The 15,676-nt window shown below is 44.2% G+C and overlaps 1 protein-coding gene across 6 annotated transcripts in view; it reads left to right on the top strand.

Annotated features, from left to right (window-relative positions):
- The window catches only part of CADM1 (cell adhesion molecule 1), a 321,984-nt gene that overhangs the window by 266,984 nt on the left and 39,324 nt on the right, over positions 1 to 15,676 (top strand). For all 6 annotated transcript variants that reach the window (XM_032868543.1, XM_032868547.1, XM_032868546.1 and 3 more), the window contains exons 4-6: positions 618 to 755; positions 2,769 to 2,927; positions 15,460 to 15,559. In XM_032868543.1, coding sequence (XP_032724434.1) covers positions 618 to 755; positions 2,769 to 2,927; positions 15,460 to 15,559 — 397 coding nt within the window. The remainder of the gene's footprint in view (positions 1 to 617; positions 756 to 2,768; positions 2,928 to 15,459; positions 15,560 to 15,676) is intronic.

The raw sequence follows: 15,676 nt of genomic DNA, 5'->3' as shown, positions 1-15,676 counted from the left end.
TCTTTCCATCCAGTGGATTTTATTACAACGCCGTCCGTCAGAGGTCATGATTGTATCCCAGTTCTTTATGGATAATTTCAACTGAACAGAACTCGTTCTAAAGCACGAGTTTTCTGTTTGTGCTTATGGTGAGCAATTTTTTTAAGGGACTCTTAAGTTTTCAATATTTGGTGATTATCTTCAAGATCTTTCATATGAAGATTGAAATCCAAGGGTTGAGTTCAAGGACAGAGAGTCCTTCTAGATCCTTCCCAGTGAGGATGATAAATTCACTAGCGTGTACTTGTCGTACTTTTAGATCTACGTTCCGGTCAGTTTTCTAATAACCGATGGTAACTAATACCACTGTTGTTATAACTTGGTCACTGATGACTCAGGAGTGGGAGGCTGGGCATTTTATAAGATAATTTTAGGAGAGAAATTCTCACTTAACCACTTTGACATAATTCACACTCTTAATGATGTCTTTGTACTTCTTTTTTCCCCTCTGGTGGCAGTTCGTTTTAAAATCCCATCAGGATTGTCCACTGGTTGTCTCCTCTTTTTGGTAGCAGTGGTGCAAATTTCTAATGAAAAGAAGGCTATGTGCAGAAATAGATTCTGTGTTTCATTTGTAGTCCCTCCACGCAACCTGATGATCGATATCCAGAAAGACACAGCGGTGGAAGGCGAGGAGATTGAAGTCAACTGCACCGCCATGGCCAGCAAACCAGCCACAACCATCAGGTGGTTCAAAGGGAACAAGGAGCTAAAAGGTGAGGGGCAGGCTGCCCTTTCCAGAAGTGGTGGGTGGGCCCCTGACTCCAGCAGGGCCACACCTTGGGGGAGATGAAAGATGAATGCCAAACATGTCCCTAAAACAAAAATATCCACATAAACAGGGCTCCTAATCAATTACTAAATGCATCTGAAGCCACAGCCTAAAGGCGTCTTATTGACTCTAGTGCATATCCTCCCCCTGTGGTTTGAGGGTTTGTGGGGAAAGGTGCTGAGAGATTTTGACTCCGGCGCTCAGAAAGAACTAGAACGCTTTAGACAAGGAAGAGCCACTGTCGGGGTGTTCCCCTGAACTCCAGGTGTCCATGTTGTCCCTCAGTTCTCATTCACCCTCTGACCTACGATGGGTCAGCTCCCCAGATTCTCATGTTAGACATTTAAAAAACACGGTGAATTCTGCCTCCTCCTAAAACGGATCCCTGCGCCATCAGCTCACTGACTCTGCTTTCCTGTAGGGGCAGGTGCGTTAAGTGTGAGAAGGATTGTACCTTCGCTGTGGATCTGCAGACACCCCCTTTCTCGTGGAATCTGTAGCTCATGTGCACGTTTCACCAGCCTGCTCTTTTGCAAAGTTCGCCATTTGTGATTATGGCTCAGGCTGCTCCTTTAACGCTGCTCCCCATCCTGTCTCCCTTGGCCGAGGCCGCCCCTCGTTGGATTCCTGGACCTTCCAATATCTGCCCCCTTCCTGGATCCAGGCTGAGCCTTCTGTGTCAGCCATCCTGAGTTAACACGGGCAGGTCAGCCCTCCTACCCCTTCCCTTCCAAGGCTGCTTTGGAAGTAGTACCCACGGTTCAGACAGCTCTGGTCATCTGACAGAAGTGCCAGCTGTGTTTAGCAATTTCTGCTAAAATGGGGATATTACTATTACAGAGTGTATGCGATTCTTGGGCAGATGAAATGAGTGAATGTTTGTAAAGTGTGCAGCTGTATCTGGGCCAAGGTAAGTGCTCAGTGTGTGCTTCTTGAATAAATCAAGAGTGCCAGGAAGAAAAGAATAAGGCCTTTTAGAAAGGGGATATAAAAATCTATATCTAGAAACAGATAAATCTATATATAACAGCTTCAGTTTCAAAAAGCTTGCTCTGTTTAATCTCCTATTTCCTAGGTATGGTTTTGGAAGGAAGGAGTTTCTCATTTCCCCTCTGCTTTTCTAAGTGAATTGAGCCATTAAATGCGAACCGATAAGTACAAAACATTAAAAGAAAGTTAATGGTGCGCTGTGTCCCAGGGAGCGCTGAGTTCAGGAAAGGGGCTGCCTTGGCCTTTTCATCCCATCCGGAAGCCTCCTCCCTCCTTTTCTGGGTGTTCTTGGACGTGTCTCCCATCTGGCCCGAAGCCTCTATCTTACTTTGCTCTACCCACTGCCAGTGCGGTTTTGTTGTCATTGCCGCTGTTGTTTTGTGGTCTTCCAAAAGTCTCAGAGTTTAAACATTTCAATTACCATTTCAATTATGTAAATCCAGTTAGTTACTTTCCCTGGTAATTGTTGCTGAGGGAGGTGGGCATCAGGGCTTGTTTATATCTCTGTTCCTGATTGAATTACTGAAGGGATTTGGATGATGTCCTGGAATTTTTAAACCACATGACAGCCTACTAGACGTTTCAAGTTCAGATGGTGGTTAGGGGTGCAAAGCACTTCTCTTTTTCCTCCTCCAAAATGCCATAAGCAGTCAGATGGCAACGTGGTTCAACTTTCAGCTGCCTTTTTGTGGGAGGTTTCAAGATAGAAGACAACATATGTAATATATTTAAATAAAAATAGTATCTATTATGTGGGGTAGAAATACATCTTACATACTCTCCTGCAAGGTTGAGAAGTAGAAAAGTCTCATTTTATCTGTTATCTACCCACAGCATACCCTTATCCCGAGTGACTTCCATCGTCTCGGGTACAATAGCAGTGCTGGGGCGGGGAGAGGAGCCTGTAGAAACAGAGCGATAGGAATTCACACAGCTCTGATGTCTCGGCACATTCCGTGTCCCCCAGGCAAATCGGAGGTGGAGGAGTGGTCAGACATGTACACGGTGACCAGTCAGCTGATGTTGAAGGTGCACAAGGAGGACGACGGGGTCCCCGTGATCTGTCAGGTGGAGCATCCAGCTGTTACCGGAAACTTGCAGACCCAGCGGTACCTTGAAGTACAGTGTGAGTACCTGTCTTCGTTCAGGCTGCTCTAACAAAGTAGCACCAAGTAGCTCATGAGCAACAGTCATTTCTGACTCCATTCTGGAGGCTAGGAAGTCCGAGAACAAGGCGCACCAGCACGGCTGTGTTCTAGAGAAAACCCTCCCTCTTCCTGGTTCAGAGCCACTGCCTTGTCCCTGTATCCTCTCCTGGTGGAAGGGGCTAGAGATCTCCAGAGCAGCTTTCAGGAGGGCACTAATCCCATTCCTAAGGGCTCCGCCCCCATGACCTGAGCACCTCCCAAAGGCCCCACCTCCTCATATCACCCCAGTGGGATTCCAGCACAGGAATTTGGGGAGGGAAGGACACAGGCCTTTGTTCCAATCATAGCAGTACCTGAATATTTTATCCTGAGGGCACAGAGTAGCAGTTGGTGAAAAACACTTGAGAAGCCATTTATTGAATACATATGATAGAGTTTATATCTTGTTGTCTCAGTAGTAAAATAATCAAAGGATTACTTTATTGAAACACTGCCATACTATAGAGTGCCAGTGAGGATTTTCAAAATACTACATTTAACCCAAATGTAAAATTTTAAAATGATTCCAATCTGTTCTATCACATGACTTAATTAATTGCACTTTGTGAGTGTTGACGATAATCATTTGTTTGTCAACTTCACAATCGAAGGTGGTCCCTCCCACTTTCTTAGCCCCAGCAGAAGTGCTGATTTTTTTTTTATATATATAGAGAGAGAGGGGCTTTTCTTCCCATTCTCCATCAGCATTTTGCTTTAAATTGCATGTTCTCTTCCATTTTTAACTTAAAGTATAGCAATGAGTTTAAAAGTGGAACTCTTTGGGATCAGTGCCACAATCTCAATGGCTTCATCAATAACAGCTAGATCGTGGGGAGTGAGGTTGTCTCCTCGCTGTGCCCAATGAACTGAAGACGCTCTCCTTGTTTTCTCTGAGGACTCTTGTGCTTGCCAAAATGTTTTCTGCACAAAACCATCCTTGCAGCAAAGTTGTGGCCAAGTAGCCAACACCTCACTTTTTTATCAGAGATCTGTAACTGAGCGTCTGAAAGATGGCAGGTGACATTTGAGTGTGCAGAGTGGGACTGGTGTAAGAGTTTGGTTAGAAAGGCAACCCCCCGGGGGTCTGATACAGGCAAAGCGTTACCATCTCTCCGTTAATTTCCTAGCACTGCCGTAACTAATTATCAGCAACTTCGTGGCTCTTAACACAACCAATTTATTCTCTCATAGTTCTAGAGGACTGAAGACCAACGTTGAGGTGTTAGCAGGGCCATACTCGTTCAAAAGGGCTCTGGGAGAAGAGCTTTCCTTGCCTTTTCTGGCTCCTGGGGGCCCCAGATAGTCCTTGGCGTGAGCCATGTCTTTCTCACCTCTTGCTTTGTCTCAACTTGGCCTTCTCGTCTCTGCAAGTGTCCTATAAGGATATTTGCTGTTGAAGTTAGTGCCCACCCAGCTAATCCAGAATGGTCTTATCTCAAGATCCTGAACTTGATACACCCACAAAGACGTCTCTTTCCAAATAAGGCCATATTCGCAGGTTCCAGGGCTAGAAGTGAGCATGTGTCTTGAGGGGCACCATTGCCTGAGCAAAACGGGGGCCAGGGAAAGGTGTAAAATGTGGCTTCTAATCGTTTCTCCACCTTGTGGCTAAAATTAAATGTGAAAAGTTGCTTCCAAGACACCAATCCTGTTCTCATCTTTTCTTACTCAGTGAGTTTGGCTCAATTTAACATTACATAATGCAGGTTTTTCTTGTTAATTTATTTCATCTCTGTCATTATGTAGCTTCATTATAGGCATCATGCTTATAATTTTCATATCACCAAAACTATTGTGGTGTAATGTCCCTATAATGGGAAAACAGAAATGATCAGATATTATCTAAATTGGCAGATAGTAGATTTCTTGTGACTTTGTTAATATGTAATTCATTTAAGCAAACTTAATATCCATTAACTTTCCTTGTAGGGGCCCATTAGCTTTAATAATACATTAACTCCTTTGTGAAACCTGAGTAGACATTCACCCAGTCTCCGCCTCTAAACTCTTTCAGTGTCCCAAGTATCTTCCAAATAGAATATAGCCCCACCCACCTATGAAATTATACTCCCTCCCAAATGCAAAATATTTTAGGCAATATATCTCCTACCTCTTGGAAGACTTGATAATGATCTTTGTAAGCCTTGTCTTCCGTCTTCTGTAGGTTCAAGAGAAATTTATCCTTCTAAGTACAAGCAGTAAAACTGCATACCTGAATTCCTTTGACTTCAGTCTCCTCCTAGCCCTCACCCACAGGGAAGTGACCAGTGCCTTCCAAAAACAAAGACACAACTATTGATCATGTTTAACTCTAACGTGGCACCATTGGAGGGTTCTTGTCTTAAAAGAGTCGAAGAATGAATCTTGCGGGTAATAGGGGGAAGGAAGTGAAAGTTTCTTAAGGGAAGGCGAGAACAGAAAGGAGAGCTCTCTAGAGTGAGAGGGGTACCAGATGGGTTGCCGCTGGGAGCTTTTTATGGTCATCTTTTATAGAAAACTGACTGGGGAACTTGGTAAATACCTCATCTATAAATTTAGGACAAACAAGGTAGATTTGTAAATATTATGAAAATGTCTCATCTGTATTTAGAACAAAAAAGGTAGATTTGTTATGTTCCCTTCTTCCTGGCTAATATCTTGTTTATAGTATTTCTCCACATGTGGAATTTTCTGTGAGCCTGGTTACAGAGCCCCCTTACCTGTCTCTTCCTACCTAGCCTCACGGCTCCCTTACTCAGCACATTTTTATGGGAGACTATTGTTTCTTGTTTTTGTTGTTTTGTGTGTGTGTGTGTGTGTGTGTGTGTGTGTGTGTGTGTGTGTTTATCCGAAGTGAGCCACACAGGCATTTTCTTCTTGATATTTAATTTTTTGGAATGTATATAAAGAGAAAGTCTTTCTACATAAAAGAAGGTTAAGAGTTACCAACCATTTTATTAATCTGAGTGGGAATTGAGAGTCTTCTTTGGCATCTTAAATAAGACTCATTGTTCAAGAAAGTAACTTGATAGGGTGCCTGGGTGGCTCAGCCAGTGAAAGCATCTGCCTTCTGCTCAGGTCAGAGTCCTCGGATCGAGCCCCACATTGGGCTTCTTGTTCAGGAGAGAGTCTGCTTCTCCCCCTGCTCCTCTTCCCACTCGTTCTCTCAATCGCTCTCTCTCTCAAATAAATAAATAAAATCTTTATTAAAAAAAGAAAGAAAGTCACCTGATCATTCACTACCCTCCTTTCCCAGAGTGCTATTGACAGCTCGGGAGAGTCAGCTAGGAATTCCTTCAGTAGCTCCTCCAGACACGGAACCCTCTGCCTCATGGCCTACCAGCTTTACTCTCCTGAACACCAGCAACAACGAAAGGGCCTCCTGCCTCCGATGCCTAAGGCACTCGGTCTTTGGGCACTAAGGCTTTTTTGGTCACTGGCCTGTGCCAGTGGGTCAACTCCATCCCTCTCACAGCTGCCCCCCCACTCGGCAGTCAGGCAGCACCGCGACTTGATGGCAATGGGAAGAGATACTTAAATATATGACATTCAGCAGCCAGTCCGCGTGGATGTGGGACCATTTCAGATACTCTGTGAGGAGTATTCAACCCTCATTTTGTATTTGGCCCAAACCCTTAACCTTCTTAAACACCCCTTTAAGAGTCCACAGACCTGGAGAAGATGAACAAAACCACAGATCCACCACATTTTGCTTCCAGTTTAAGGAGTCTGCTTATCCTACAGAGTTAATCCTAACTTCATTTACCGGAGGACCAGTTTTCCCATATCCACAGGTGGTCTATACTCAACTCATTTAGAATTTATCTTTAAGTAACTTTGCTGCTTTTCCCTAACAAAGGCCTGTGAAAAAATATCAAATTAGGAATTTTATTTTGCGAGGTGTGTTATGTTTAATAAACATCAAAGTAAATACATAACTATTATTTTTACTATCTTTCTCTTTGGTACCTAAAAAGATTTTTTTGTAGTATTATTTATAAGCGTTAGATTATCACCGGGAAATGCTGACCTCATCCATGGACCTCAGATTAAGAACAGCTCTTTTCTGGGTAAATGAGATTACCCTGGGGGACTCTGACCTGTTGGAATTGGTATTCATTCAACTCACTTGGTTCAGGCCTGGCCCATTTTGCTGCATGAAGCCTTCCAGAAACCTTTTTCTACCTCCTCTAAGACCAACGGTTATTAACCAGGATATGAACAGTTACATGACAGATAATGGATTTGAGTTCTGTATAAACTGCATCCTTTTAAGGAGATATTTTTTTAAAAAGAAATAGCAAAGACCTACACTGTGTATACCGTTCAACAGCTTAAAGTCCGACGGGGAAAGGAGGAACAGTAAAACAGAGCTACCATGTTGCGCAGAGGACAAGGCTTGCGCTACAACTTGGAATTGCTTTTGTCTTGTGGATTTAAGTCCTAATTAATTGAACACAGAATTTTGCAGTGTTTGTTTGTTAGGACCCTTATTTGTGGTACCAGGAGAAATTGTTGTGCCCAATTATGTGAAAAATCAGCCAGATGTGTATGCTGTCATACTTTTAATAATCTTTAAGTTCGTGGTGAGTACAGATATTAATTGTGTAGTATGCATTGAAGTGATTAACATCAATGTAATTTATCATCTGGAGATTTCTGAACATAAATAAATGAGTTGTTTTGTTCAGCAAGGTGTTGACCCCTTCAGAATTAGTGAATTAAAGCCCCCCCCCCCTTTTTTATTATAAATATGAAAGGCGCCACAATCAGCCAAGTGTTCAGTTATTTGATTTTCTGGGGCATTAGCCGCTCTTGTTTGTGACATTTCCCTGTTGGGTGCTCGTTTGCAAGCTCATTAATAAGGTTTTCTCATAGGAACGTTGCTGGGAATGAAGAACATACAGTAGGGCTCTCGGTTTTCTGGCTTTCATTGTAAGGCTCAGCAAGGCTGCGGTGGCAGCCGCACACGGCTCAGTGTTTAAAACAGAAAATAATTATGCACGGAAGTTGGAGTTCACAGCTCTCCTGCCTTAGTTGTTAGGCAGAGAACAGTTTTGCCTTTTAACGTTCTGAGTTAGATGACCCTAAATTCCTTCTGTGCGGTTCTTTTTTCCCCTTCCGCATGTCTGTGTACGTGGCGTTGCTCAAATTTACAACATGGTTGATTATAGCGGAGCGTGGTACAATCGTCGCGCGGTTAGTGGAGCTGTACATCTGAAGGAACGTACTCTTGCCAAATAAAAGCCTGTTTAAAGGAGAACAGTTCACTGCCTGCGTGTTAAAAGAAAACTGTTTAAATAGCATCAAGGTGGCAACACAGAGCGATGTAAGCTGGGGATTCAAAGGAGAGCTGTGACCCTCAGTATGAAATTCAGATCGCCGTGCAAAGTGGGAAAAGCCTCACTCTGGACTCGCCATTGGTTGCTGTGTGTCTTCCGCTTTCCTCCCGTCACAGCCTTGCTTCTTTGGTACGGTTTGCAAAAATCTTCATTTTGCGAGAGTTTTTTCTGTGTGTGCCTATTTGCTTAAAAAAGAGAGAGAGGGAGAGAACGAGAAATTGAGATGGGTTTCGAAAGGGAGAGTGAAAACAAAGACTCTAGAAATGGGTGTTTGAATACCTTCCCTCCTCCGATTATTACCTGACGGTTAATCATGTACGTAGGCATCATTTTCAAAATGAGTTTTATTGACCCCCTCTAGGCAGAGATTTTGTAAATCCATTTTCCTGTTCATCTGGGGTTCGGAGAAGGCTGGTTTTCTCCTTTCATTCCCTGGATTGGGGGAAAATGAACGTTGAGGAGATGATCCAAACCTGTTCTCTATCTGTGCCAAAATAAATGTTTCTCTGGTATCGACAGTGCCCCTGCAGTGAAGGAGGGAGAAAAACCTGGAAATGGGAAAAGCTTTCCTGCTTGGAGTGGAGGATGAGATGTCGTTTCCCAGCGCGGCTCCTGTATCCATCCTCCCCCCATCAGTTCTGTTCCCAGATTGTATTCTTCAAAGCATAGTAGCTGGTGTTCCCCGATTTGGCCTGTTTCTCTCTGATCTCGTCTCATCTTTGAACAGAATATGCTCTTCCTCCCACTCTCCCTTCCTTTTATTTTTTTAAGCAATGAATTGAGTTTCAGTGAAAGTCATTTCAGTATTTGGTATTCCTCATGGAGACCCCTGGATTCAAACGAATGTTTGAGCTGTCATTTGTTGCGTGACCACAGGGCAGGGGCGGGGCCACGATCCTGATACTAACTGTGGAGCTCGTTCATGGAGCTTTCTGCTGCACCATAGGGGCCAGGAGGTTGAGGGACCAATACTCAGAACACAGAGTCAGTGTCAGGGCAAGTCTGTCGCGAGCAAGATTTGAGTGACATGACAAGGTCAAGGAAGAGAAAGCCACCACCTCTACCTTATGAAGTCACACTCGGGAGGTGGAGGTCTCTCACTAAGGATGCTCTATCCACATCTCGCTGTCCCATCTATTGTCTTTGGGAAAGATGTGTCTCTGTGGCTGTGGATGTTGAGCATTTCCACTGCAAAGCGAGTCTTCTAATGGTTTTTAACTCAAGGTCACATTTCAATTCTGTGGAAGGTTAAATGGTTGTGAAGTTAAAATCTGAAAATCGAAAATGAGTGGTCAGACAACATCCTTTATGATTTCCCCAAAGATCCCACCTTAGAGATACACCAGAAATGCTAAATAAATGTGTAGTGAAAGGGAAGCATGTAAATCAGAACACGTGGGCTGAACCTCAAATTTTGGGAGCTGGACTGACCTTCCAGAAGAATAATACGATTATATTTTGTGCTAAGGGCTAGTGAAGTGATTCAACAGGGAAGCCATGAGACTGGGGTAACTCCCATGTCTTGGGTAGCCTATGGGAGCAAAGGAAACCCTCAACCAAAGTCCCCAGGCTCCCCAAAAACTGACAGCGAAGCCACCGCCAATCAGGAACAGCCCAACTAGACTTTCCCCAAATAAGGCAACTGCTTAAGCGACAGCCAATCAAATAATGGCCCTTGCTTTGCTTCCCTGTCTTCTCCATAGAAACCTTTCCCCTAGCTCCTGTGGCTGGAGGATTTTCCGTGTGGCGTTGCCCTGTTTGAATCAATGGCTGCTCAAATAAACTCTCAAAAATGTTAATGTGCCCAGTTTATCTTATAACAAGGTTAAGATGTATTCATGATCTGGCATTTTTTTTGTTTAAGTCAGTAACAGATCTTGGAGTAGGAGTCCACGCCCCAGCATTTCTCCAGCTTCTCGTGCATTCGTTCACCCGGTAACAAGTATTGAGTTGCCTGCTGCATGTGCCGGGCGCCAGGATACAAAAGACCCAAAACTTTTCTTCCTCCAGAGCCGACTTTTCCTATGGAGAAATTCGTGCTTCTCCTTTCCTGCGTTCACTTTCACATTTGAAAGATTTCTCGAAGATAGGGAAGATTGCTATATGAGTGTGCCGCCCATTTCTAAAGCACTGGAAACATAACTAACTTTCTGTCGCAACGTCGCAGAATAAAATTTGATTCTGTTGGGTAAACAGTAATTTCCGTATCCACAAAACTCCTTACAAGTTGCAACAGGCAGGAGTTGCGCTCTGCTGGAGTGATGCGGTAAGTGCTTGTTGGTCCCACATCTCCCACCAGGTCTGACTCCTCCCACCCCCAATAGCTCAGTCCTCCCCCAGCACACTTGCAGTCCTCTCATTCATACAACAGATGTAACGGCAGGGGGGTCCTTCGCCTTGCAAACAAACGAAATAAATGGCGGTGAGAATTATTCATGAATGTCTTACGACATTAGAAGGCAAACCTTTTGCAAGATGTGGAACTCCTCTGAAAGCTCCGCGTGACCGTTCTCAAAACCAGACCCAATCACCTCTTGCTACCGGACGCTGTCTTCCTTCAGTGCAAAGCTGGCCTCTTCTGGCAATCCAGGTAGCCGAATCCTGCCTCAAGCTCAAAAAAACCCCTCCTCCTCCCCAGATCTCGGGTTAATCTTCGCATTGTCGTGTTTCTCCAAACTGCAGAAATCCCCCGTGATTGACAAAGACTCTTCAGCTGATGCTTCCCCACCCGAAGGCGCAGGCGCTGACCCAGACTTCTCCCAGCCATTCTGATGCATGTGGGCACTTGCTGCCCTTGACCTCTCCCTGGCAGATGCCTGAGACCATTACTGTTTGCTCCGCTGGCATCCAGTCCCGCTCCAACATACATTCGGCAATTGGACGAAAGGGCTGTGAAGAGCCCGTGTCCCGAATGCAGTCGCAGAAGCGAATTTGCACCCAGGACCTCGGGCTTGGTTACAGTTCGTGCATCACAGAACATTGGACGCCCACGTTCTAAATAAGAATTTAGAAATTCTTGGGGCGCCTGGGTGGCTCAGTGGGTGAAGGCCTCTGCCTTCAGCTCAGGTCATGATCCCAGGGTCCTGGGATTGAGCCCCACGTCGGGCTCTCTGCTCAGTGGGGAGCCTGCTTTCCCTCTCTCTCCCTCTCTCTCTGCCTACTTGTGATCTCTCTCTCTGTGTCAAATAAATAAATAAATAATCTTTAAGAATTTAGACATTCTTGGGCTGGGGAGGCTGTTGGGAGCCCCTGGGGTAATAAGTCTCATGCTGGGATAGAAGTATCTTCCTCGTGCCTCAACTCTACTCCAGTCTGGTACATGGGAAGGATGACATCCCAGGCAAATGGAAACTGCCAAATACCATTTTGCTTATTTTTTTTAATAAATAATTTAAAAAACCTGCTATGTTAGCGTTGTGATCTAGAGAGAAGGAGATGATTTTTCATTTACATAGGAAAGTGAATACAGGCTACAGAGTCTTGAGCTTCAACTTCTGGAAAGATCACAGAATGGGGTGCAAGGTCAAACTGGCATGAAATCAATTGTAATCTGCCAGCAAGCCGTTCTAACCTCTATAAGAGTTTCCTTTTATATACATATATTTTTCCCTTTATAGAGAGAGCAAAGTACATTTAAAAAAAGTCTCATCAAATTGGAATGTCTTTCTAATATTATTTTTTTAATTGGTTGCTCCTGTGGTGTGACTGAAATCCTGGCATTTAACCCTCTGTGCAGCTTTGACTAATGAACGAATTTTGTCTGGTCTAAGAGTCTTGCTAAATGTCTTTTATGGGGTTTTTAAAAAATGACAGTGTATTATAAAAACCTCAGATCCCTTGACCTAATTGATTGGCTGTTGGTGATGCCATCTCTGTAATTGTAATGTTCCATAAGTGCACAGACCTAACTATTTTTCTTATTTTTATATAGCAGTTCCATTTTTTTAATGACATTAAGCCATTCTGAGCGATACATTTCTGGGCAGTTACTGCAATTGGGTAGAAAGTGTCATCTGGCTCGTAGCCTTGTGCCTTACACCAATCGAGGCGTAAAATGATCACCCAGAAAATGTACTGGGCCTTACCCCATTACTTAAAAATAAATCTTGGAGTCTGGGTCTGTCTCAGAAAAGCTTTGGTGGGTTATAACGTTTGATTTATGAACATAATTAAAATATAAATGATGAGCTTTGGGCTATTCAGTTAGCCATCTGGATTGTGCAGGATTTTGACATACTCACATACGAGTCAGGATCTTCCTGGGGAAATTTAACCTCCCTGAGTTCGAGAGGCGCCGGTGGAATCCCAGGCTGTCTGGTCTACCTGTTGAGCATACCTGAGTTCCTCTTTCAGGGGAAGGGAAGGGGCTGGATCTTGGCACAGAGACCCGCCTGTGCGGCTCACAGGCGGGGGTGACGTCAGTTCAGCTGCCCCACGGTCAAATGACATGCGTGTAAGTGGTGTGTGTGTCAGAGGAGGACATTTTTCTGTATGATGCAAACAAGATTAATGTTTACCTTTTCAGCCAGCTATTAAGGTAGCTGTAGCAGCTCTGCTCATCTGTAGATGCTAGAGGTCTCTCCAGCAGCCTGAGGAGTAAATTGGGAAAATCCGTTATCAAAATTGCAGGTGCATTTTCTATGGCGTAGTAGGATTTTTTTTTTTTTAAATATAAGTTTCAGGTACAGCAGATCCTTAGGTTGCTCTTCCTAATTTCTGTGAATAATTGGCAACTGGGAAACAGCCATAAGTAACATAAAAAAGAGTTTAACTAGAAGTCTGTGGTACTGAAGAGAGGCAAGACCGGCTTAGATTTTCAACAGTCTCTTTATTATTAATGGAAGTGGAGCACGTAAAACCCTTAGTGCACTGTGCTGAAAAATACACCCTCTCTGTTTGCTTGTAAATTACACAAGGGGGAAGAAAAACCAGAAATTCCATATAGACCAGCAGGCATCCTGCTTCTCCTTAATTAATGGGCAGAAGTCAGCAGAGCATGGAAAATGTAGTCCTTCCGTGGATCAGAGATTAACCTAGAAGCGAATGTTCCATTTCAGCCCAGATTGTGGGCTTTAAATTAGCCTTGCCCAGAATGGTTCCTAGGTAAGAATGACAGAGGTTTCCTGACCAGGAACCCCATTAAGTGCTGGTCTTTCTGAATGTGAAATATAAGGGACCGGGGTCTTTGGCTGTCGGTGTTCTTAGTAACATAACCTTCTCCTGTTGCTTGCTTTGCTTACTTATTTACTTATTCGTTTCTTGTGTTTGTAATAGACTTCACCAGCCAGCTCTGTGTTTATGGGTCACACCAGCAAAACTAATAGACTCACATATGTCACCCAACGGTTGTACGTAGTGTAGGCTTTGAGACCAGAGCCCTGCAAGGAGGGGGGCCAGCAGCTCTTCCTGCTTCTCGGCCAGCCAGTCCTCACTCAAGGTCATCGTGTTTATCCTGCCTGTTTCTGCCTCTCCGTAGGGACTTCTTTCCCCACCCAGTTACCAGTCTCTGGACACCGCCACACCATTTGGTTCTCGAACATTCCCTTGGCCAGCAAGTCTAAGAACAGAACCGTGCTTGCTTTGCAAGTGTCAGCTGGAGCTTTCAGGCCTGTTAGTTTATGTCCTCTGGCAAGTGGCTTAGCGTCTCAGAAAGGGTTACCCATTCACAGTGTGCAGTGCACACTGGTGTACAAAAAGGCACTCCTAAAAGGTTTTGAATGCCACGTGGTTTTCCAAGACAGAAAGATCTGTGATGGGAACAAGACTGTACCAACGTGTCTGGAAAGCAGCCATCCCCAGAGAGGACTCCCTCATGCAGCTTGTTTTAGCCGCGTACGGTTTGAGATCAGTTGAGTGTTGCCATAGTTCTGATTTCCCTCTCAGTCCATAGGATGAATGTTAATGAGCTAAGCACTGCTTGTAAAAGGCCAAGGGGCTGATGTTTAGGTGGTGTGATTGTCTGAGAAAGTAAAGTTATGGAAATTGTTTTGACCTTTCAGCCAAGTGATGTCTTGCCCTCTCACATTTATTACTCTTGGGTGCGTTTCCAAAAATACACATTTACAGAGCCACCGCATTAAATGAGAAAACTGATTTAGGGATTAATAGCTTGTTAGTTCAACATAGAAAAAAACAGTCTCCCCATTCCATTCAGGTTTTATTTGTAAATGTATTTGTATTGGTTTCTAAGTTAATCCTGATCCCTTCTGGTACCCTCCCTAGGCCCCACACCTCCCGTCATTCATCTTTTGGACCCAAACCCCGACCGGCTCCAAACACAGGTTTTAAGTAGCCAGTATATGTAAGAACAGCTATGTCACTTAGTTAAGTACTTGACTGCCTTCAGAAGCCATACTTGGTTTTAATTATGGATTACTCCTGGGTAATGCGGTTTTGAACCTGAAATCCCAACATTCACAGGCCTGCCTCCTATGAAGTTACCTCCATGACCTTGGACTGGCTAGTTCATTCCACTGGCTACTGGACTGGGTACCAGTGTTCTCATCCCTGAAACTGGGCTTATTCTACCACCAATGACAGCTCGTAGCACAGTAGGCCCTCGGTACCTGTCTGCGTCCTTCCTTCTCCTGTGTGTATACATTGAGACGTCAAAGATTTCTGTTGGGACCACCAGAAGCTCCCATTTCTTTATTTTCAAAGCCATTTGAGTGGAGTTCGGAAGTTTTGCCTTTCCCATTCAAAATCAAGAGCATAGAAGAGGCAAACTTATTAATATGCATTGTCACAACGTATTGTCACATAGTCATAGAGAATATATGATAAAATGTATCAATTCTGAGCACCGCAAATGTCTGGCTTCACCTCAGCATGAAGGCAAATGAGTTTCCTTTAGCTTGAGTGAGTTTGGAGATAAACTTCCATGTAACAAAATGTATTTCACAGGAAGTGTTTGATGTGACGCAGTTGGCTTATGAATCTCTTATCTGCTCGCGGTTCACTCCTTGGAGTTATTAGTCAATTTAATTTGAGCAAATGCCAGGATTACTAACTAATTAGGAGGATGTTAGTGAAGGCATGAGGTTGGGGGAAAGCGCGAGCGCTGGTGGTATGGGGTTTGGGGCGGCGTGCAAGTCTGATTTTTGCCTGATGTCATTTGCTAAACATTACACTTTGTGTTGTTGTCACACAGATAAGCCTCAAGTGCATATTCAGATGACTTACCCTCTACAAGGCCTGACCCGGGAAGGGGATGCGCTCGAGTTAACATGTGAAGCCATCGGGAAGCCCCAGTAAGTTCTGAAGGCCAAGGTTGGCAGAGGGTCATGAGCAGTAAATGTCACAACACGGAGCTGTGCGTTCGCAAGTCACCAGCCTGTCACCTGTCTCCTGCTGTAAAGGATGGAAGA

This window comes from Lontra canadensis, unplaced genomic scaffold (assembly GCF_010015895.1).
Source record: "Lontra canadensis isolate GAN:19392208 unplaced genomic scaffold, GSC_riverotter_1.0 scaffold36, whole genome shotgun sequence".
Taxonomy (NCBI): domain Eukaryota; kingdom Metazoa; phylum Chordata; class Mammalia; order Carnivora; family Mustelidae; genus Lontra; species Lontra canadensis.
Note: the sequence above shows the minus strand (reverse complement) of the source record. Positions and strands in the feature narration are given on the sequence as shown.